Genomic DNA, 23,133 nt, shown 5'->3' on the forward strand with positions numbered 1-23,133 from the left:
TGGATGTTGTAACTGTGGAGCCTAACTGTTCGGCTGCCGGCCGGCAGCGGATGTCGTCTGTTTTCGGCTTCACTGCCACGGTCACCATCCGGCACGACCGGCACGAGCGGAACACCCCGCTAGGCCCACCACTGGGCCACCAACCGGTTGTAGCAGTAATAATAATCAACGATGCAAGATGGAAATGTAAGATAAACGGCAAAGAACATCATCGGCGTATCATCAGAGAGGCTCGCCTTGCCGCCTTGCGTTTTCTTGCAGAATAGAATCGAAAATGCAATAAAGAAATTGAATTTCAAATCTCACGTCAGCACGTGGGTCGCTGGAGCGCGTGTATCACGTGGCGGCTTGCGCAATTTACACGTGGCACTCGTTGCACACGCAAAATCGCAAAATGTGACATTCAATTGCTGACGCGGTGCACATCCTAGTTACCGTTGCCATCAATTTTCGGACATACAGACTGTTTAGACGAAAAAAACGGAAACCGAAAGACAATCTGCCTTGCCCGGCAAGAAATGGAAGACCCCATACCCAGGCTGGCGCTTTATTTAACTCGCTAATGAACGTTATGTGACCGCGCACTGATCATTCGACCGTAGTCCGCGGGGCGCCCTCCGAAGTCATCGAAGTCTCTGGCCTGGCCTTTTTCTTATGTTTTTTGGACACATTTACACCGCCTTACGACGAGAAAAGTCGGTGATTTACGGTCGCCAGGAAAAGGCAACGTTGATTTACGGCGGTTTGGTTTTTTGTCCGAAAAATTAGATTAACACCGAATATGGGGGGTTGTGGTGGTGTTAATAGTTACACCGAATTGAATCCATTACCGAGCGCCAGACACAATGCATAACACAATTATTAAAACTATTTTTTTTCTTCTCGCTCGCTCGCTGCCCTTTCTTGAATGCAGGTTTTTCAATTTTATGCACCAAACGCTTGGCCGGTGGTTGACCTCAGCTTCGCTTGGACCGCGATCATGTATGTAGGTTCCGTTAAAGTGAGGTGTCTGAGGCCTCTCATGCTTCCAGTGCCTCATTACGGCGTGCTACGGAACATCGCGCACCGGTCGACATCGAATCGATTTTGTGCAACGGTAGTGATGGCGTGGAGTGGTTTAATTTGAAGATACCGTCACCGCTTTTCACCTTGCCGCGGCGCCAGAGGCGCGAGATACGTCACTGCCCCACACCGCACTGCGAGCCGGAAGCTTGCGAGTTGTAAAAGCCGTACGACGGTTCGCAATTAACGCGCGAAGGGAAACCGAATTTGCTTTTTGGGACCCACTTCGGTGAGCGCATTTCGGTGAACGGTCAATTCGATGATCGAGGTCAAGAAGCGAAAGAGAAGATAAATTGAAAACCATCGCGGCACAGTACGCTCCGATGCTCGACCGTGTTACGGTGAGGTATAAATTATGTTTGCCGTTTTTTTTATGGCCAGCCATTACATATTCGGTGTGAGAATTTCAAATGAGAACAAAAGGCTCTAATCGGAAGACGGTAAACGAACCGGTGGTGTAAGACGTCGTAAAAGATCGACTGACTGAAAAACTGGAAGTCATGAATTTGGTGATCGCTCAGTCGCAAGGTCAGAATCCTGACCCGGGTAGCGTTACACTCGGACGACCTTGGCCACGGTATCGAGCTGCTAATCAATAATTTTAGTGTAAATTAGCGCAACTGTTAGCAACGTGGGGCGTTCACGTGCTCTCGTTGTTAGCACATAAGCTGAAGAGCAACGCAAGGTTCTTTGGAAGACGCGTTATGCTTCGTTTTGAAATGAATTTTACATAAAAATACGAAACAATTCCTATCAAACCGTGACAGCTGCGTGTACATTACGAAATAAGCATTTTAAAGCGAGTACTCATGGCGTCCTGATGGTGTAATGCATCCCCGATAAGGGTAAAATGAACGCTTAATTGGTTACATGTTCAAGTGGTGCTGATATCAAGGTAGGAAGATACAATCAAGCACGGTTAATGAAAGTGCCACACTCGAAGGAGTACAATGCAGTTTGCAAGTTTGGTGATAGCATTTTGTTTTGCTTTCTACGCCTCTCGCTCGATAACAAGCTTTTATTTGACCTCATGAGCCTAACTTCAACTAACTGTACATTTGGCGCGCTATTCAAACTTGCGCGACACATCGATGTATTCACCGTCCGGTTGTTCGTAGTCTTTAATGGGCGGAGTGGACACTGGACCATTGACCCGGTACGGTACCAGCTCTGGATCGACCTGTATCGCCTTCTGGTACAGTTCTTCCGATTCTAGTTTCAGCTCGTTCAGTGCTTTAGTTTGTGCCGCCACCAGCCGATCGTACAGCTGGTAGTCGTTCAGTTTCTCTGCCATTTTGTACTTTGACCACTGCTTTTCCAGCAAGGCTCGGCTCTCGACCAGCTGTGGGGTTGTTTTTGGATTATTGCGCTTCCGTTTGCTGAAAATAACCGTAAATGCAGAGTAAAGCACCGAACAAGGGTCCGATCGGCAAAGCAATCGCACAAACGTACCTCTGTTCGTCGATCAGCTCCATCGGAACTTCCAGCTCTTCGATCGGCTTCAACTGGCGTGCATTTTTCTCCAACCGGCGGATCTGTTTTTCCAGCTTTTTCCTTCTGCGTTCCTCACGCTGTTTGATGATCTGTGGGTCTAGCTTTTTCTTCTTCTTCAGTGGTTCGGCACACAGTACCGGTGTGCACCGGAAAAGTAGGCTATTGCTGGTGTGCAGAGACCTAGGGCATCCCACCGCCAGCTGTGGCAACCTGAACGAACAGACATTTGCGAGTAGTGCACGTGCTAATGGATTTACGGAAATCTCACAAGAAAAGCTACTCACCGTGATAAGAAGTTAATTTTCAGCATATTTGCTGCAGATTTGTCCAATTTTACCTAATAGCTGGTGCCCGATTGTATCAAAACAAAACATTTGACAGCTCGCAGTACCACAGTTGATCTAGTACCGTCACCGATAGATGGCGCTGATGGTCAAAGCGATTTGAATCGCATCGGAGCGGGCTTTTGAAAAACCCTGATTTTCCGATTCTTTACCTATTTTCGGGACTATAACGAGTACGGGTTGTGGCCTATTTAAGGTTAATTGGCTAATTGGCAAATTGTGCAGACTTTAACAGATCCTTTTTGGAGGCCTGGCTGAATTTCGCCTACTCTGTTGTTGCTCCCTAACTGAGGGTTTATAAATAGCTCCGTTGAATGCACATCCGTTGCGATTCTGCGGTGCTTCAGGGAAGTGTGTTGCACTGTTGCAATTGCAAACATGTGGTCGCAGGCCAGAGGACACTGACCCGCCGATCTTCTCGATCTCTGAACCTTTGCAACCGCGCAACGGCTTCTCACAGGGACAGTGTGTAGTTGGTGTTATTTTGTTGCTTGGATAAGTCAGTGCGTGTCATCACGTTTATCGGATGACCGACTTATGAATGCGATAAGACAAAAACGACACACAGCGCGGCCGCTAAGTTGATGAACAAATCACAGCAAACTGTAGTTTTTAATGCTAACTTTGCGCGTAGCGTTAAATGCCATAAAGTATGCGTCTAAAACAAAACCGGAATTAACACTATGTTGCGCTTATTGTCTGGTAGAGGTCCTATCGCGTGGCTTCAAGTCTTTGCCGTCCCGTGTACCACTGCCCGGTGTTTGTTTAACTGTTTGCCCATGATGAACGCAGCCGGGCACCGGTCACAGCGGAACGGTTTTTCCTTCGTGTGGATCCGCCGGTGTATCCGTAGATCGCCGGCCATAGCAAATCGTTTCGAGCAAAATTCACACCCATGAGCTCGAACCCCGGTGTGCGTTAGGAGATGATTCCGTAGGTGCGTTGCTTGCTTGAACCGCTTCGCGCACTGCGAGCATTCAAAAGCGCGTTGCTCTTCACACGTTACTATAACACCCACGGATTGACCACACGATCGGTGCTCCCGTTGTCCGTGCAGCTTCAGTTGGCGTGGATAGATGAACGTTTTGTCACACATCCCACAACGATACTTTCGTTCGTGCGTATGAACCCGCGTCACGTGCTTCTGACGGTTGCCGGAGGACGAGAATCTTCGCTCACAGTGGCCACAGGCGTACGGTTTCTGCTCCAAATGAACCTTCCGGTGGAGATGCAAATGGCTGGAGCTGGTACACCGTTTACGGCAAACATCACAAGTATACGCTTCGATCGCTTCGATCGGTTCTTGTCCGGCCAGATGAAACTTTCGATGCCATTCGAGGGTGGCCGCGCCGTGGAATGTCGTTAGGCATATGTCACACACGGATCCTTTCGGATGCTGATTAACGCCTCTTAATCGTTGCTTGAGGGACGTACGGCTTGCGAGTTCCTTTCGATGGTGCACCGATTGGTGGCGGGCCAAGTGCGATCTGCACTGGAAGCGAAGCGCGCAGTTTTCGCAACGAAGTGCCACTGGATTGGCTCGGTGTTTCGGTCCGAGGACTTCCGGTTGCTCCGGACAGGCATTGCGTAACGGTGTCCTTTGTAGGAGTGTTCGGTTTTCGGGCAGGTCAAGCAGCGCAAAGTCCGCGTACGGGAGCTCCGGTGGCGGCAAGTACTCACCAAAGGTGACCTCTTTCGCGATAACACTATCGTGCACGCCGATCAATGGCAGCATGCAAACATCATCTTCACCATCGAAGGTTGGCGGCGACACGGCGAACATCGAACACCGCGACCGTTGGTCGAAACTGAACTGGTTCCTTTTCGCGTGTGCCGCGATATTAATCGCGTGTGGGCCGGTCGTTGAGGGTGGGAATCCCGGTGCGCGCGCACTTCCGTGCTCGACGGCCGAAGAGAAACGTGATTCGCATATTTACTAAGTTTGTTGTTTTCGTTAGCCGCTTCACTAGCCGTACTCCGAACAATGTTGGCCACCCACAGACACAGTGTAAAACATCGTGTGTGGGTTGGTTACTGCACTCGGGACACACATTTTCGTACGATCTATTTTTGACCAACACGGAATGATTTTTTCCTTAATATTCTCACCTGTCCATCAGCTGGGCGAGGTTTGTTTACGTTTCAAACGACAGTGACCCGAACAAAATAGTCACTCAGTTTCTCCATACTGAGAAGAAATTTTTGAGGGCCAATTCTTTTCTCACCAAAGGCCAGAAAGAGAACGCGACAGCGAGCAGTATTTTCTCTCTCTGTCACGCTAATATAGCGTCCAGTCCGCCACTCAAACGACAAACTGTTGGAGATTTTTTGTTCAGTGCGAAAGCATAAATGGATACAGGCCAGAAAGAGAGATCAAGCGAGAAATATTTTCTGTCTTCTTCGCACTATAGAGCCGCATTATAATGCGGCACTTCACGGAACGTTCCAAGCTGCCAAAATGTACGCTTCATTTTCTTGGTTTAGATTCGCGGTGTGAACGAAAATTATTGTGCGCGAAAATCTTGTAAAATAGATAATTTAAAGCATCTGTTTATTACGGTAAGTAACTTTAAAGTGAAGAGCAGTGAAAGTGATTGTGTTTACATGAAACTTTGCACTCGGCTAATAGGTTTTATTATTGTTCTGGGGCAACACTTCAGTGAGCAGGGACTTTGGCGCGGAGCGTTCCGGTGCATTACGGTAACAACGCGTCAGATTGGCAACAGCGCGTCATTTCGATGCGACGTAATGTAAGTACGTGTAATGTATGCAGTAAATGTATCATTATACTAATCAATAAATTCAAAGTTTTTCAGATGCCTTCCCAAGCCAACCATTGCCTTTGACATTGAATGCCAACGATGGAGCGGACAATGCTGTGCGGACAATGCTGTGCGGACAATGCTGTGCGGACAATGCTGTGCGGATGATGGAATGCGGCCGCGTAGTGCTATACCTAATCATAGAGTGCAGTGAAAAGTGCTTGCCGGAAGCATTAAACAATTGTAGAAAAGTTGTAGAGTAAGGATAGTGAATAAATATAAAACATTGTTTACAAAACAGTCTGTTTGACAGTTCAATGGGAGTGAGAGGATAGTGAGAAAGAAAAATATATGAGACGGAGCACTCACGACGTGAGACTCACCAGTGAGACGCTTTTCTAATATAAAACGGGTATTGCCACATAACTGTACGAAAGTGAGCCGTTTTTCAAATATAAGACCATAGTGAGAGGGGTCTTCTCACAGGTTGAGATCTGCGATTAAAAAAATGAAAAATTGAGTGAATTTTTCGTTCGGGGAGTGGCCCCCATTCAGGCGCTCACCAAACGTCAACAATCGCACAGCGAGCGATCGCGTGGATGACGAATTTCTGCCTGATACTGGAGGACGAACCGTAAATCCGAGCGTAAAACTGTCAAATGGATCCCGCTTATGTCAAATCCGGAGACTCATAAACGATTTGACGTTGAAGATTAATGTCAAATCCTTTGTTTTTTTTCGCTTTGTTTGGACTTCAGAAACAAACAACTTGGTCAGGTTCGGCGTCAGGTTCGAAGTATCAAAGTTATGTTCAACACGGTTGGGATTCTCAGAGAAACTGCCCGCTAGAAATTTTTTTTACAATTTTACCAACTTTTGCTGGGTTCGGACGCACGCACGCGTGTGTACGAATTTACGTGTTTTCCGGTTCCGGTAGAAGAACGGTTTGCACTTTCACGAGTTCAATTTCAAACCGCAAAACGGAAAGTGGTAGCGAAACCGGCGTCAAGTGTCTGTGTGTGTGTGTTCGTGAGTTGCGAACGTCGATCCCTGAATTCCACTGTGTGTAAGGGTCCTATGGCAAGTCGGACAGTGCGTGCTGTTTGAAGTGATCACTTTTGAGGCTTAAGGATATCGCTAAGGCCATGACGTTTTCCATGGTTACTTGCACTATCGACAAACGGAAGCTGGACAATATTTGCCGCCTCTGCCTGACGGACGTCCCAGAAGCCGGTCACTTGCAGCCGATCTTCCCTGTACGAGGCGGGAAAATTACCAACCCGTCAGCAGTCGTCAACAAGATACGCCAGTGCACCTCGCTAAAAGTGAGTAAACCTTGGAGGCTTAAAGAACCATTTTGACTTCGATCGATTGCAATACCGTTTGTTTAGAAGTGATTTTAAAAGCTCTAGATGCGAGAAATACCTGAAAGCTATTTAAACGCTCCCTCAGCGTTAAATGATACCGAAGAATAACAAAAATAACAAAGAAAAATGAAAACCGCAGTATCTGCAGTTTCATAGCAAGCAGCGCTACTCGACGGCAAAGTAGGCCGCGACCAAGCACAGCAGGAGCAACACGGGCAATGCTAGGCAGGTCTTTGCCCGCGGTTGTTCTGTGTTATATACAAACGAACCCATCGCATGTCTGGCAGGCAGAGATGGTGCACGGGTTGTCGGTTGTCGAGAGTCTCTCGCTCTCGCACACTGTCTGTTCGGTGTAGGGGTATTGTGACCAAGAGCGGCCTGAAGTGAAGCCTCTGAGGCCGCCTGGCACTGCGCTCTGCTGAGTACGGCGCTTGCGGAGTATCGTTAGGTTGTTCTCCGCTGCTCGCCAAGGCAAGATACTTCATGCAGGGTACGTTCGATAATACCCTGTCAGCAAAGTAATGGTGACAAGCAGTCGCAAGCGGTTGGCAATGATTGCGACGCACTTCAAAAAACCTTTACACGGAAGACGTAGCCAAGGTGCTAGTAGACATAAAAATCTTATTCAGGAATACTTAAACGAATTTAAGCAACCTACACAACTTAAACTACATTTAAGTTTTGGAGTGTTTTACTATGAATTGCATATTTTAAGAAAACAGCAAAGATTTTTTCTAAATTGACTAACTCTTATTATCAATATTCAGTTCAGTGTATTTAGATTCCGCCTCCGTTGATAGAGTAATCGGTAATGCTCGTCGTTGTCACGCAGCAGGTCATGGGTTCGAATCCCGATACCTGTGTGAACCTTATGAAATTCGTAACAACACTGTTACAGAAAACAACAGAGATTAAAACCGTCTCTGGTGCAGGCCAAGACGGCTCGGAGGTTGCAGATAAGAAGAAGATGTATTTAGGTTCCTTTGCGAAGTTTGAGAAACTAATCTGTTTTCCGCGTACAGTTCTATTCACCACTAGCAAACTGTGATACTATCGATGTTATCTTGTTTTGACATCCGGCAACTTATATTTGAGGGCGTTTGAACATCGCATCAAATGATTGTCGAAGCTTTCTTTGGAAGATCACAGTACTTTACGCGGTTTAAACAATTTAAACATGTACATTTTGACTTCACAAACATAGGGCCTGGGAGGCCCCAAAAAATGCTCGAGGACGCTGAACTTCAAGAACTTGGACGAAATTGCCACACAAACGCAACGACAAATTTGCGGATCAACTAAATGTGTCCCAATTCGTCATATCTTTACGTTCGAAGGATCTAGAAGATCCAGAAGATTAAAAAATGTGTGCCACATGAACTAAACGAAAGACAGCAGGAAATCCAAAACATCAAATGTGAAATTCTGCTCGCCACGTACAAAACGAAGTCATTTTGCCATTAGGTTTGGGCATAGAAAGTGTATTCATTTTAAGAACCCCTAAAAGAAAAAAGTCATGTGTCAGTCCGGGAAAATCATCAACTTCGACTGCGAAACCAGATCGGTCCGGCAAGAAGACAATACTGTGTGTTTGATGGAACCAGAAAGGTGTGGTGTACCACAAACTCCTAAAACCGGGGGAAACTGTTATTACAGATCGCTACCGAAATCGAAAACCGACCAAATTGGGCCAGAAGGCTCTGCTGCATGAAAATGCACCAGGACGAAAAGCAAAACTGGTTCAAGATACAATCGAAGCACTTGGCTAGGAGCTGCTACGATTGCTACATCTATTTATTAAGCACGTGGCTCAACCTGAAAACGCTTTAGTATGGTCGAGACGTTGAGTAATTAGTTTCTCTCATATACCTAAGGACAAGCGCAAGCCAGACCAGAAACTGCGCTGCTTATCTGGCACCTACAGCGGCTAAGCGATCGTGGTCTGCAACAGAGACCACCGCTGTGTAGACCGCCTTCTAGCGCTATCTTGTTAAAACCGGTCAATCTTGTATCGCTATCGGTGCAGTTGCATCATCTCAAACGGGGCATACGAAATCTCCAAGACCTTATGGACTGGTCCGCCATTCTCATGACATGACCATGCTCCGGAGCCTGGTGAGACGTATGCGCTGCCTGACAGTAAGGTAACGTTCGCTGTTGTAACAGCTCGTCCATTTTTGTGCCTCTGCTATTGAAATAAAACAGATGAAAACTTTGGACGAAGTATTGCAGATGTAGACCAGTATTCTAGACATACTATCTCCCAGAACAGAGTAGTGGAAGGAAGAATTGTAGTAAAGGTATTGAAAAACATGTTTGAATGGCTTCCGCACTTCCATCCTGCGGCAGTCACTCAGATTTCTCAGACCCAAGCGACCGCATATACAACAGATGGATATGGACAGATTATATAGTTATGAAGGGGAAGGTTACGCGTCTGAATCGATTGAAGACTGAGAAGTCGGAGAAGAATTGAGTTGCTGGACGTTGTCTGGATCTGTCGAACGGTTCCCGCTCTACATGAACGTTCCTGTATCAGTTGGTGTATTTGTTCCCTGGGATGCAAGAATGCGCCACTTTCGAGATCATTCCTGCATCGTTGGCACGAGTTGGTGGCCCGGGATGTCTATGTTTATGATTGAGTTGGGCCTGTTATGAGCGACTACCCCTGTAATGCCATGCCAGAGACCCAGTAAAGTCATTAAGAGTGGGTAGGCAAATATCGATGTTCAAAACGCGGAGGTTGTATTCTAGGAATACCCGACATCTAGACAACAAGCGCTTTTTAAGGGTGTCGAGTAGCTTTTGTTGGTAACGATAGTAACGATGTTTTTGTTGTACCAAAAAGATTCTTCTGACAGTTGCCATGCCGACACAACTTTTAAAGTGCCGTGGCATAGCTCCCCATTATTTCGGCATCTGGGCAATCTCAGAGTTTGGTTTGATGTTTTCAATCTAGAAACCTTTGTCTGGACTAGCGGGCCCATACTGAAGCTTGTAGCGATTGCTATAAGCAACTTTAAGAAAAGATTGTTAACGTTCAAGTTCAGTCAAGAAGTTCTGTACATCTGTACAACATGAACGATAGCGAAACGAAACGAAACGAAAAAAAGAGACTCTCGCTTTTGTTTACATGGAAGTTGGGCTCTCGGTGTCGCAGTCCCAGATTTGTTTTATGTGTAAGAGTTTTGTAAATTGCTTAGAACCCTACGATAAGCTACACGATTCGATATGAGTTCAGAAATGGTTCGGTTCAGAAATGAAACAATACTAAAACATCCGAAACGAGGCTTGATTGGCCAGTTCCTGGAATCTTCAATTCAAACATAATTCTTTGAAGATAATCGATTTCTTATTGTAGTTCAGGGGTCCAACGTGGATAAAGAACGTATGTTACAAGTTAGAAGTTGCCAGTCCTGCCAATAGATATTTGAAGCATACAACGCCATCTAAAACTTGACATTTTTGCCGTGCTGACAAAGTTTATGGTGGAAGTAAATCCTGAAGAGCCGAATCCCAAGGACAACCGAAAAAAGTTATAAGGACCGATTGCCGAAGCCTGAGCAATAGTCCGTACCTGGAACCGAACGATGCAAGCCAGACGGACAGTTCCTAACCCGAGACCGACTCGACGACCCTATACCCGATATGAAGTGTGTTCCGTCTCCCATCCTTACGACCCATCGTATCACGTGGGATTACCCAGCGCCTTGTACATCTGTGACTGCGCGTCGTACCCGGCACAAGGGCTTCTTGGGCACAATCCAAATGGAACGTGGAAAAGCGTGCGACGCCAACTTTGCCAATCTCACAAAAGGTCCCCGCGTGTTGTGAACGGGAAAGAGAGAAAAGAGTGAACAAAAAAAGAGGATTCCTTTTTCGGGCTTTCGTTTTTACCTGGCGCTTCTCGTCACTATCCGTACGGGGTTACGTTTTCGGCGTTGCCGACGTTACGCGCGCCAGTTGCTCTCACGGCGCGCAAGATGTTTCGTCTCATCTCTCGCACGCTGTGGGCGCGGATAGCCGGACGCAAGAAAGGCGACCGGTTCCTGCTTCTCTCGGACATCGTCCGCGGCAACAGCAGCAGCTGGCGGCAAGTGCAGTGTTCTTGAGGAACACGCACGCAGCAAGGGGAGGGATTCCCGCCCGCCCGCGTTTCCACGACCATGTTCGATTCTCGGGGTGCCTGTTGCTGCCGTCACCGTGTGCGCTCGAGTTGTGGTCATGTCTCTTCCTTTCAAGGTTCCCCTCTCGTCGGGTGTCCATCACTATCTCCGTCGCCCCCTTTCCGTTGCGTTGTTATGGTTTCCGAATCGTCCGTTTGCGCCTCTGCACTCGCGGGACCGGTACTTGATTCGTACTCTGACGCCTCTCATTGTTGGCCTCTGGCGCAAGGGATCTGCTTCTTGCATACCAAGGTCCACTCGCCGCCGCCCACTCGCCAACTCACTTGAGGACGACGGCGGTGGCGCCGTTAGGTCGTCGTTCGTCGCTGCTGCTGCCGGATATAGGTGCGCACAACTGTGAACCGGCCAAGATATGCTGGCCAGCGGTATGAGAGCGAGCGAGAGAGCAGGTGCGGCAGCAGCACACAGAATATCCACAGAACACGAGAGGATCCATGCCCAAGCCGATTAGATTGACGATAATATACAGTGACGCTTTTGCATCACGGACGCCACGGCGGCTGTGTAGTGCGGACTACCAAGGGAACTCTCTGTGTGTCCGGTAAATGCGGACAACCCAAGTGCCGAAAGGGTGCATCTGTCGTATGGCTATTTTCAGGCGATCCAGACGCAGCTGCAGTACTGACACGGTGCACTACTAATAGTAGGCCGCGAAAAGGAAGAAGAAGCGTCGTCTCACGTTATGCCGTACCCCATTGAAACAAGAGGGCTTCACGACGGCACAGGGTGGGCCTTTCGTGCCCCGCCGGTTTCTTGTGTCGGCTTAAAACCGCCTCGCCGCGGAACACAGGGACAAAGGAAGAAACGCGCCGTACAAGGGGTTCGCGGTCGCGGCATCTGTCGAGCGAGCGTCGAAACTGCCACGCAAGCAGCAGGCTGGCAACGCTCACCAGCAGACAGCCTACTACAATCTCTGAACGTACAGAAGAGGCAGAAGAGGCAACGACGAAGCGACTGCGTGCATTGGCCTTCGCAACTCTCTTCTCTCTCTCTCGCATGCGCTCTCTTTTTCGCTCTCGTCCCTGCTGCTCCGGCAGAGGTTGAACGTGGCCAAAGGCGAGGTGGAATAACGGCAACGTCGCATCGGCATCGTTTCCATCGAGAGCACAGCAGCGTCGAGTAGGACGACGACGGGCGACCATGATGATGGTTTTGGAAACGGGGCCTAACCTACCTCCTGTGTGTTGCTTGCTTGCCCGGGCATAGCCTGCTGTCACGCGCACTCGCTTCGAACGAATGTCGGGTCTGTGGTGCTCTACCTCAGGGGCGGACAGCTTTACCTTCCTCCAATGGAATGGGAATCGAGACCGACCACGCTTATCGCGTTGGATCGTACCCGTGTTATGTGTTCGGGGGTTTGGGCACGAGAGATAGACGTACGTGTGGAATGTTGGGACGTGGACTTTTGCCAGAAGCGACCATCGAGAATTTTGCTCGGCGGTACCCCCGGACTATTCCGCTGGGACCTCTCCGGTGGGCGGATTGATGGGTGGTTTTATGTATTTGCGTAGAGCACAAAGAAAAGTAGCACATAACAGCGAACGAGAGGGGGCGAACAAAGGACGATTCGCCGGAACTCGATCATCCGCGGTATATAATAATGAGCTGTTGCCGGTATCCTACCCTAGTCGAGAGCGCGGACATGGCTCGCTAGCGGGATCCTCATCGCGCGCCTTGGGCGCTCCGGTTTAATATGTTATAGGGTCGCGCGGTGACCCCTAGAGCAAGAGTTATATGGCGCAGCCCTACCCACTCTGGTGCGCGCAGTAGTACGATATAAATTGTGTACGACAACCCTCTCCTGGACACTCTCTCCGGATGCGCATCTCCTTTCCCCGTGGATGAAGCGGAGCGGTTTCTCAGTTCGCTCTCCACATAGATTCTGCTGCTGGTGCTGCTACCGTGGATGATGCTCTCCGCCAGCGACGGGCCCGGGCCCTATATGCCTTTTTGTGTCCCGAGATGTTCCGGGCAAAATAATCGATAAACTTGCCTAACGACCCCGACCGACCGACCGACCGTCGTTCTCTTATTGCTGCTGTTGGCTCGTAGCATCGTAGGATGGTTTTGGGGCCGGGATTTTCTGCTAAGCTGTGTGAAGAGTGTGTGTGTGTGCGGGACGACGACGCTTCTTTGGCGTAGCCGAGAAGAACAAGGAAGACAGGTTCTGGCGGTGGAACTTTTCGTTTCTCCGTCCATTGGCGCGTTTACAGTTATTGTAGGCTGCTGGGTTGAAAGGGGCCAGGGGTCGTCACGTCGCGAGAGCGCGATCGAGTTTATCGATTCCTTTTCGGGATGGGACGGGACTGTGTTTAACCCAGGCCGGGCTCTTGGTACTCTACGAGGTTTGGGTACGAGTGTTAAGGATATGGCTTGATGAACCTTTTGCGTGATCGCTACGTACAGTTGCACAAACTTTTGAAGTATAACTTGTATATTTTGTATTAGTAATAGCAATCAATATAAAACAAAGTTGTTTTAATTAGTGAAAGATTTTATCTAAATTATAATAAATAATTTATAATGTTCACAATCTTTTTCGTAAAAATAATAAATTAGTTGTTTTATAATTTTTTTAAAACTTTTTTTACAATATATTATAATTATAATTATTGGATATTGAAAGTTTTGTACAATACTTTTTGGTAAAGAAAAGATTTGAGTACTTATTTGTACAAATATAAATATACAAAGCAAAAAATGAGTAGAATTATTTGCAATAAAATACTATTTTATTTTTTGCAATAAAATGCTGATGAAATTAAACAACACACAGCACGGAGAACTATTCAACTCAATAGCGGACAGTACGGGAATCATATTTTTGTTTTTTCAAACGAAGAACAAAATTAAGGGTTGACCAAGTTAACATGAATATACTTGCAGGGCGGTTCCCTTGTAGCCAAAGGATATAAAAAGGATAAACAGGATTTAGTCCCAACAAGACGAAGATATTTCGTACAACTTTTGGTCCTGTTAATGAAAAACGCAGAATTCGGTTTTCCGTCTGTGATCTCGCAGGTCCAGCAATAGGCCCGGACGCGGACACGACTAGGATCAACCGCCGCCTGTATTTATTGTGAGTTGTGAGAGGCAGCCATTACCGCCGCGCTGAACCTTCTCAGAAACACCCCATGGTCCTAGTGTAGCGCACATGGGGAGAAGACATAGAGTTTTCTCGGCCAGGGAATCCAACATCGGTTCCCCTCTCGTACTCTCTTCCTGTGCGCACTTCGAAAGCTTAGTTGGTCCCACAGCGTATTCGAGGGGGCATCGTTGAGATTTCTCCCTGTGGCCCCTTTGGCATCGTAGAGAGCAGCAGCAGAGTGAGAAGGGTTCCGCCCCTCTTCGGACCAAACCACCAGCGGCGCGCGTGAAGTGGAACGAGAGGCGGCGGATGCTGGGGATATCGAGTGGGTGAATGCGGGCGGACGGAAGGACGGCTGCCGGTTGCGCTTTGTTGCGAACGATCTCTCTGGCATCACGAGCATCGTCGAGCACACCCGACCCACGTGTCCCCTCAGGAGAGCAGAGCCAGCGTTTGTGTAGGACTATTACGGGCGAACCATTCGTTCGTTCGTTCGTTCGTTCATTCGTTCTTTCCCTTGTCCGAGTTGCGGTGCCCTCTCCCGCCGCGTCACCACGGAACTGGCTTGGCGTGTCATTGGCGATGATGGTGATAAAAAGGGGCCGACCACATTCACTCTGGCTGCTACTCTGCCAAGAATGGGTTTTTGGTCAAACGAGGGATTCTTTGGCAGACATTTGATAAGCTGTTTCCTCGAAAACCTTTCGCCGTTTTCGGTTCCAACAAGGGGAGGGTTCTTTGGTTGCACAAGAGAAGAGTGAAAAAGTTTCCTTTCGGAGTTTGCAGAATCGGTTTTTCTTTTCAAAAGTTAGATTTGCTACGGGCAAAATGGTACATTTTATATTGTTTAAGTAATTTTACCCGAAGCCATATCTTTACCAATGTCTGGGAGACGTTAACTACGTCCACCGGAATCAGTGAACCCATCTCACCCCGCAGGCGGCCATCATTCAAGGTCCCGTGCGTTCAGCAGCAGTCCCCGATGACGATGATGACGCGCCTCTTGAGCAAGTTTCTCGCCGAGCGAGCGAAGAGCTGTTGTGACCGTTCGCCTTTCCCATCGCTTCTACGGACTCTTCTGTCGGTCCGAGTGGCATGTTTTTGGAGAGCATGCGCCGACGCTTTCGCCTGCAGGGTGATGTAGCTTGCCGAGCACCAGCAGCAGCAGCAGCAGTACCACGGACGACGAAGCAAAGCGAACGAAGTTTTCAGGGGTTTCAACCGATGCTCTGCCCCGGGATCATGCTCCGCAGGCTTCGCTGCGGGCTGGTGCAGAAATATGACCAGTCACAGAGATGCGCATGATGGCGTCCGGTCCGGAGAGAGCGAGGGAGACAAAGAGAGACAGAGAACGGGAGTGACCGCAACGGAGACTGTGGTAGCTTCGAGCTGGGTACAGCTATTGCGCCTGTGGCCACTTCCAGTAAACGGGATCGATAGCCGGGTACGCGGCGTAGCGTTGTTGTATCGGATAGGCGAGCATTTGAGTTGGGAGATAACTCGTCTGTACGGATCCCTGTAGGATCTTTTTGATAGCAATTTGCGAGCATATTTATGATGCGATGAATCTCGAGGTAATGCACGATTATGGAGCATCTTCAAAGATCTATTAGTTTGTAAGTCATTTACTCATTACTTCAATGAACATTCATTTAAGTTCTAAAACTCGACTAAAATAGATATTCCCAGAAAGCTTATTTTCAATTAATCAATTTACTAAGGAAAGTTAGTTCACTGTTGAAGATATTGTAATGGTAGGATCAAATTCATCTACAGTGTGTTCCATCAAGATCCATACTATCTAAATGTTAAATAACTCCGCTATTTGTCAGTCTATTTTGACAAATGAACAAGATTTATTGAGGTTATAGAATGTCGTTTATTAACAATTCACCCTGAATACAATATCGATCACAATAATCGGCTCCATTAGACACACAAAAAGCGGCCCTTTTTGCGCGGCATTTTTCATTGCATTTGACAACATTTCGGTAATAGACAACGTAATAGCAGCACTTTCCGCTGTGATGTTAACTTTTAGTTCTTTAATGGTTTTCGCTTAGAACGGAACCCCTGTAAAATTATCATTTATCGAACATTTCAAAATTTCATTCAATGCTCAATGAAGTCTTCGTTTTGGTTAGCATCTTTACATTCGCCTTGATGACGTAGTAAAGTGAGGAACTTGGCCGAAAGGCGAAACATTCACTGCTGAGTGATGGTCCCAAGGGGCGGTCGGGACATATTACCGCGCCATCAACCACATTTGGGTTGGTTTTGAAAACGGTTGTCGGTCGTTGAGTGCAGAGAACGACGGCCGCGTTTGAACGAAGAGTAGAAAGTGACAGGACTCAGCTGCTGCTGCTGCAACAGCAGGTTTCGGGATACTTGATACTCGATTGTTACGTATAAACGGATATCATGGTACGTCCTAGCCGCCGACACCAGCGCCCCTGGCGGACTCACCAGAAACTGTTACTAGAACGGTAGATTGCAACGCATCTAGTAGTCCCAGAGTAGATGTAAAACCGAATAGAGAAGACGAAAACGGGCGTACGCGACAGACAGTGGAGGAAGAAAGAATTTATAAATTTGGAGCTCCTCTCACATTACGGTATAATAAAAGAGTTTCTACAAAAAAGGTTTTTTAGTTTGTCGCTGACTCAAGAGTGAATAAATTTAACACTTGATAGCCTAAAAATTACAACATTCAGAGCATACAAGATCAAACGGATCGCTCCCGGTCGTGACCCGGTGACCCATTTAAGTCGTTGAACTGTATCTCAGGTAGTGCGTGCCAAGTTTTGCTACTCTTTCTTAACTTTCCCCCCTTCTGTTGCTCTTTACTTTTAGTTGGAACCCGGAATCAGTGGCCCACAATCGATATGCGAGCTGTGCAGCGTCCGGCTGGAGGACTGGTACGCGTTCCGCGAGCAATGCCTCGGCACGGACGAATACCTGAGGGCCGGTTTGATGGGCTCGACGAAAGGATTGGCCGATGAGCAGCCAGTGGCAGGGTTCCAACTATCGTTCAACGAACCGGCCACCGAGTCCGCACCACCATCGTCGTTCTACGCTACCAGTGCTTCGCTTAGTATGGCCATGCGTCGCAAGAGCACCTTCGAGTATGCGATCCCCGAAACGGGCAATGAGATGACGGAGGACTGTGACACGGGGGCGGACAACGGTGCAATTAACCATTCATTCGAATCCGAACCTGTCTCGTCGCTGCGGTCATCTCCGGCAGCCCTATCACAGAGCGATTGGATGAGTGAGTACCGCGCATGCGTCGAGGCCCAAAGCGCGGGGGAATCCAGTGCGCGGCCACACAAGTGCATGCTCTGCAAGAAGCAGTTCAAGCTGAAGATGAATCTGCGGCGCCACATCCGGTACAATCACAACGCCGAAATGGGCGACAGCTATAGTGCGGCACTCGAGTCACACTCCGTTGAAGGAGCGACGACGAATGGGCCGGATGCTGCACAACAAAGTTCAGCACCACCGGCCACACTGCTGGTCGCTAAGCATACCTGTGAAGTGTGCTCCCGTACCTTTAAGATGGCAGCCCACTTGGCCATGCACAAGAAGACACATCAGTCGCTGGACACCGAACGGACGAAGTGCCAGAAGTCCGACACCGTTGCGCCGCAGATCGATGGCCGCAGCAGCAGAAGCGGACGGAAAACCGACATCGAACCGAGCGACATTATCCAGCTGTCGGATGACGACGAAGATGACCACCACAGGGACAACAGGGCACAGGAAGATGCGACTGACGGTGGTGCTGGGAACGGACATCAAGTAAACGACGATGAGCTGGACGATGGGTTCGACGAGGAGGAGGGCAGCCTCAAAAGCTCGGACACAAAGAATGGCGACATGTCGATGGCCACCGACCCATCCTCGTTGGCGATCGTCGAGATCGGGGCGGATGATGAAGAGGATGAAACGGCCACCCGGAATGGTGACGGGGCGAGGTCCGTGTCAGGAACGGGAGTAACGCCACCACCACCACGGCTGTCACCGCCGGTTCTGGTGCTATCATCGCGTCCTGGGCCACTGTCGTCTAAACGAAGGTACATCACCACCACGACGGGCGAAGCGGCCGGAATGCTTGTCTCCTCTGCCAAAAGGGCCACCCCTAGCATCAGTCCCACACCGCCCGTCAACTGTCGGCAATCGATTCCTGGGCCAGTGCCGAAGGCCGCCACACCGTTCCGATGCCTGTTCTGCCAAGAAACGTTCCCGCGGGAGGATGCGATGCGTGCCCATATGAAAACGCACCAGAACGATGCGGCCGTTCCGTTCCGGTGCCCGGTCTGCCGCAAGGGCTTCCGGTACCGGCAAAACTACATCATACACGTGGAAAACCAAACGTGCCGTAATGCGGCAATGGTGGCGGCAGCGGCAGCAGTGTTGGCTCCGTCGACAGAGTCGCCGAATGTGCAGTCGACGACGAAAACATTCCCACGGATGGTGGCCAAAAAGCGCGCCTGGTAGTCACCGAGAGTTCCCGCGAAAAAGGCGAATCCGTTTGCTCGAAGATTAGTTTCTAGACGTACCGTGCCATACTCACGCCTCCGTGCGACGTTCCCCGACTCGGTGCGCGGTGTCACCTTGAGACTCAAAACATGAGACTGTAGTATGGTTGGCCAATTTCCCTGCGCGGCATCTATACGCAACGTGCGGCAGTTAAATGGCGCACATTGTTCTAGTTTTAGTTGATCGATTCTTTACTGTGAAGTATTATAAGTACGCTTAACGCGCGCAATGAATTATAGAATAAAATAGCTTGTTTTTAAAATAAACTTACCCTTTGCAAGGTAGCGCTTTCTCCATTCCGAATGATCGGTAGAGGAGCACGATTTAATCATTTTCATCGGGCGAGTCTTCGGATGTTAAGGCCAAACAATGCTAACGCACAGGGGACAAGTTGACTTTGTTTTCCAACATAGAATATACTTTCTCTCTTTCTCTCTCTCTCTCTCTCTGTGCCTCTAGTTATCTCACTTTCTCGTTCTATCGATTTCTTTTTATATCGTTTTGACATTGCTTTTGATCGGTTTCACGTAAAGTCGATCGTTTTTGCTGCTCAGTTCCGTACCTGTACACTACTTTCTCGTGCGTAGTATATGCGTTTGGCGCATATATGTGTATTTATACTTTTCTATGCACTGATCGCGTGATCGCGCGAAGAAACGGGCACCTTCGAACCACCGACGCCCGTCTCCTGTCACTAACCTCCTCCAGATACTATTACTTCTCCGTACTATGGACGACTGACTGAACGACGCGGTGAGGGGTGAATGAATCGGAACGAGTACCGCACACGCAAACATACAATAATTATCAAACACGAAACAAGCAAAAAAAACACGGACAATGTGTGGAAAAACACGGAGAAGGGAAGCATATTAAACAAAAAAATCCTAAAACAAAACAACTAAACTGAACGAAACGGACTCCACACACAACGGACTCTTCTACTACGCTTTGGGAAGTAATACCTGTGTGTGTCTGTGTCCGTTGTGTGAATTCTGTGATGCGTGGGGTGGTGATGCAATATTGCGTGTCATAAGTCTTATCTACGTTGCTGGGGTGCCCGGGTGCATATTTAAGGTAGCTCGCTAGTAACACCTATGGGGCGCCACTACTATTGCCGACTTTGCCATGTCCCCGCGGAAAGCCTGCTGCCGGCTGCTGAGGACATATTTATGAATTGGCTCTATCTGGAGCTTGGAGTTTGCTAATTCTTTTGAGTTTCGCTCGCGCTCTGCCCTGTACCGCGTGTTATTACACCGTACGGACGAGACAAATCACTACTATACAGAGTAACGTGTGTAAGTCGCTGCGGCCATAAGTACCTAGCTACATCGGGGGCATTGGGCTCGTGTTGGGCGGGGGAGGGGGTTTCGTATTTACAACCTACCATAAGCTGGCTGGATCAGTGGTATCCCTCTCGCAGGATCAATCACAATTTGACCATTTCTACCTAGCCGCGCTTCCAACAACGTCAGCGGAGCGGAGCGGAGTCAGTTCTTTCTACTACTCTACAATCGCGTAGTGTGTGCCTTGATTAGCTATTAAACTCTTTCGTCGTCCTAGTTTTCAACTTTACCACCACACCACCGGCTTTCGGGGGGGAACTAGAGGCCCTGCCTCTTATCTGTGCTGATGAGCTTTTGCGTTGGTGTCTTGTTCGGCCTTAACCGTTATGAATATTGCTTTACATCCTTTGCTTATTAAGTGGCGATGCTCCGTGTTTGGGAGCAACCCGTGACCCCATGATACAGCGATTCAGCGGTGCACAGTGGCATCAGGGTGGTAAAGTGAAGGTAAAGCGATTGTGCTGAACTGTGCGTACAGTTCTCAGTCGATTTTGGGGCTGCGTTTTGAAGCTGTGTCTCACGTTGTATCTTTTTTGCACAATCGTCACGAATCGTCGAATTTCCTTCGCTGAGAGAAGTGTTGCGGCATGCTGTGGGAAGAGCACGCCAACTGACAGCATCGTCGTCACACACTGACAGTATTGCAGCGCGCATCAACGGTTCGGCTATCGGACCACAGGGGGCGCTAGTGTCCACGATACTAGAAGTTATTTCATTGCATTGCTCGGTAGATGGCGCTTTTCACACAGACGACACATGACGACGACGAAGGGACGTCGGGGGCGGACGAAGGCAGGGTAAAAAGGAACGATTTTCTGAGCTTCCTGGCTTACATCAGCACACAGCACCGACGGGACCGGGTACTGTCACTCACGACGTCACTGGTATTGCCACTGAACTTGGACAGCGTACCGCCGGGGGTGCCGGCTTCGCTTTCACCGGTCGCGGCAACGGAACCACCGTGCAGTGAGCCGTTGCCGGTTCCGGTTCCGATTACACCACCATCGTAATGCTGCTGTTGCTGCTGCTGCTGGTGTTGCCGATGGTTGAGATGGGGCGAGTGATGCAGTTGGTGATGATGGTGGTGCAGATCGTTCGATACGAGCGACAGTTCCAGTGGCGTTGTCCCCGCGCCAGCAGTGCTGGTCCCGTTCGGTGTGGTGGTCCCGCCGCCCGCACCATTGCTCAGACTGCCGGCCAAGCTCGGAGCGGTCCCGCTGAGCAGGGAACCGTTCTCCGGACTGACGCTCGAACGGTTCTGCGACCGGTGCTTCTTCAGATCGGCCAACGTTCCTGCGACAGAGGGATCTTATGATTTTAATGTGTTCGTGGTGATTTGGTTTTGTGTCAGAAAAGATATCCGAGATCGTTTACGGCCGATAGAAGCGCAAAACCGGGAAAGTTTAGGAAATTTACAATACCGTTATCAAGTCAAAGGTAGCAAGAAAAGCCAGATAGGAAGTAAAAAGGGAAATAATATAAAAGTGAAATTAACAAGAGAAGTGAGAGAGAGAGAGAGAGAGAGAGAGAGAGAGAAAGAGAGAAAGAGAAAGAAAACAAAATGTGATATTTAGCATCGTCGAAGTGCCACACCGTCAGAGTTTGCTGATGGTTAGTCTCTCGCGTTCTAACTAAATGATCTCAACCGATTTCCGTGCCGACGACCGCTACACTCCAGCGGTGCTCATGAGACGATCATGATAAACGAGCGTGATAAGCAGGTGAATGATTAAATGTCACGGGGTTCACAATAAAGTGAAATTTAAGCTCACCGCACAAATCCTTTCCCCGAAATCTTTTGTTCTGTTCTTGTCTTACACTCTGCTCTGAATCAATTACGACGAAAGACGAAAGTTCGCCGATGCACCCCCCCATGCAAATCGTGTTCATTCATCCATGCCAAGCTTCATTAACAGCCGTTTTCCCGCACACAAAACAGCAAAACGAAAAAAACCATCTGGAAAACCCCATCATCCCACGAAACCGGTTAGAGCGTTCCGCGAAAGGTTGTTTGCCCTCAAACACCGGGGAATCATTAAACCAGTTTTCAAAAGTCGATTTTCCGCACCATTTCAGTATTAAGGTGTGAAAAATGCGGAGTGCCGATGGAAAAGAACTTCACCAAAAAAACCACAAATTGGAAGTTGAAAAAACTTTCCGAGTCGATATTTTCAATCGTTCCTCGAAGAAGCAGCGGAAAGATGTAAAGTGAAGAAACCACATGCTGCGGCTCGCGTTTTGGCCGCAGCAGCTCAAGAGATGCCCATCGTGATAAGATGAATGAACCCATCAGACGAAGTTTGATCCCTCCGAAGACCGTTAAGACGTACCACGTCACGTCACGTCACCTATCGGCGGGGATTGATCTTGAAAAGGTCCACCACGGGAATGGGTTTTTTTGTCTCCAAAGAGACCCTCCCATTAAGCGGTCGTTATCTGGGCGGACCATCAACCGATGGAGACGCCTGGTGCCCGACGCAGATGGAACCCGGCGCCTGGTGCAGTGCGCCGGAAAATGTAAATGTCCCCTTTTGCGACCAACTGCCACTTTCGGAAAGTGACTTTTGCTGGTCTAGTCGGTGATCCTCCAGTGAGCGAATTTATAACCCCCAAAATGAAGGAACCCGTGAAGTAATGCGGTGCATGTGGCTGAAGTATGTACACACAGAGATAAGCGGCGAGTGCAGGGAAAGGCAAATGCTTCGACGACGATGTGAGATGACCATGGTATGTGAGATGGTGGTGGTGGTTGGTACTTACCGACTAGCACCGTCACCTGGACGTTGATCTTGCCGTTCTCGCTGTTCGAGGTGGAGTACACCTCAGCGGCGGCGGCAGTGCTGCCAGCGGCCCCCTGGCCCGTGCTGGTGGCGGTGGCCGAAGCCGCCGACAGGCCGTTGGCTGGAATGTTGGCGTGATGGTGCACGTGATGCTGACCACC

General features: G+C 48.9%; 4 protein-coding genes and 1 long non-coding RNA gene across 5 annotated transcripts in view; 2 read left to right on the plus strand and 3 right to left on the minus strand.

The window, feature by feature from the left end:
* Nucleotides 1–2,027: 2,027 nt before the first annotated feature.
* On the minus strand, nt 2,028–2,973 carry LOC128277668 (39S ribosomal protein L40, mitochondrial). The gene is made up of 3 exons (XM_053016163.1): nt 2,841–2,973; nt 2,515–2,766; nt 2,028–2,441 (listed from the first exon to the last, which is right to left on the minus strand). The coding sequence occupies exons 1-3, from the start codon at nt 2,864–2,866 to the stop codon at nt 2,129–2,131; spliced, it is 591 nt and encodes a 196-aa protein (XP_052872123.1). The 5' UTR covers nt 2,867–2,973; the 3' UTR covers nt 2,028–2,128.
* Nucleotides 2,974–3,026: 53 nt separating this feature from the next.
* On the minus strand, nt 3,027–4,683 carry LOC128274911 (zinc finger protein 239-like). The gene has a single exon (XM_053013257.1). It carries the CDS (start codon nt 4,681–4,683, stop codon nt 3,625–3,627), a length of 1,059 nt encoding a protein of 352 aa, XP_052869217.1. The 3' UTR covers nt 3,027–3,624.
* Nucleotides 4,684–5,249: 566 nt separating this feature from the next.
* LOC128268521 (uncharacterized) lies at nt 5,250–5,804 on the plus strand. Its single transcript, XR_008269150.1, has 3 exons — nt 5,250–5,459; nt 5,530–5,650; nt 5,709–5,804. It is a non-coding gene; the product is annotated as an uncharacterized LOC128268521 (long non-coding RNA).
* Nucleotides 5,805–6,807: 1,003 nt separating this feature from the next.
* Nucleotides 6,808–18,985, plus strand: LOC128274939 (sal-like protein 2). Its single transcript, XM_053013293.1, has 2 exons — nt 6,808–6,987; nt 17,158–18,985. Exons 1-2 carry the CDS (start codon nt 6,808–6,810, stop codon nt 18,802–18,804), a joined length of 1,827 nt encoding a protein of 608 aa, XP_052869253.1. The 3' UTR covers nt 18,805–18,985.
* Nucleotides 18,986–19,291: 306 nt separating this feature from the next.
* The window catches only part of LOC128274959 (protein phosphatase 1 regulatory subunit 16A), a 28,194-nt gene continuing 24,352 nt past the window's right edge, over nt 19,292–23,133 (minus strand). Inside the window, exons 8-9 of the mRNA XM_053013317.1 lie at nt 22,953–23,133; nt 19,292–21,500 (exon numbers count right to left, since the gene is read on the minus strand). Coding sequence (XP_052869277.1) covers nt 21,022–21,500; nt 22,953–23,133 — 660 coding nt within the window. The 3' untranslated portion in view covers nt 19,292–21,021. The remainder of the gene's footprint in view (nt 21,501–22,952) is intronic.

The sequence above is a fragment of the Anopheles cruzii genome, chromosome 2 (assembly GCF_943734635.1).
Source record: "Anopheles cruzii chromosome 2, idAnoCruzAS_RS32_06, whole genome shotgun sequence".
NCBI classification, from domain to species: Eukaryota; Metazoa; Arthropoda; class Insecta; order Diptera; family Culicidae; genus Anopheles; species Anopheles cruzii.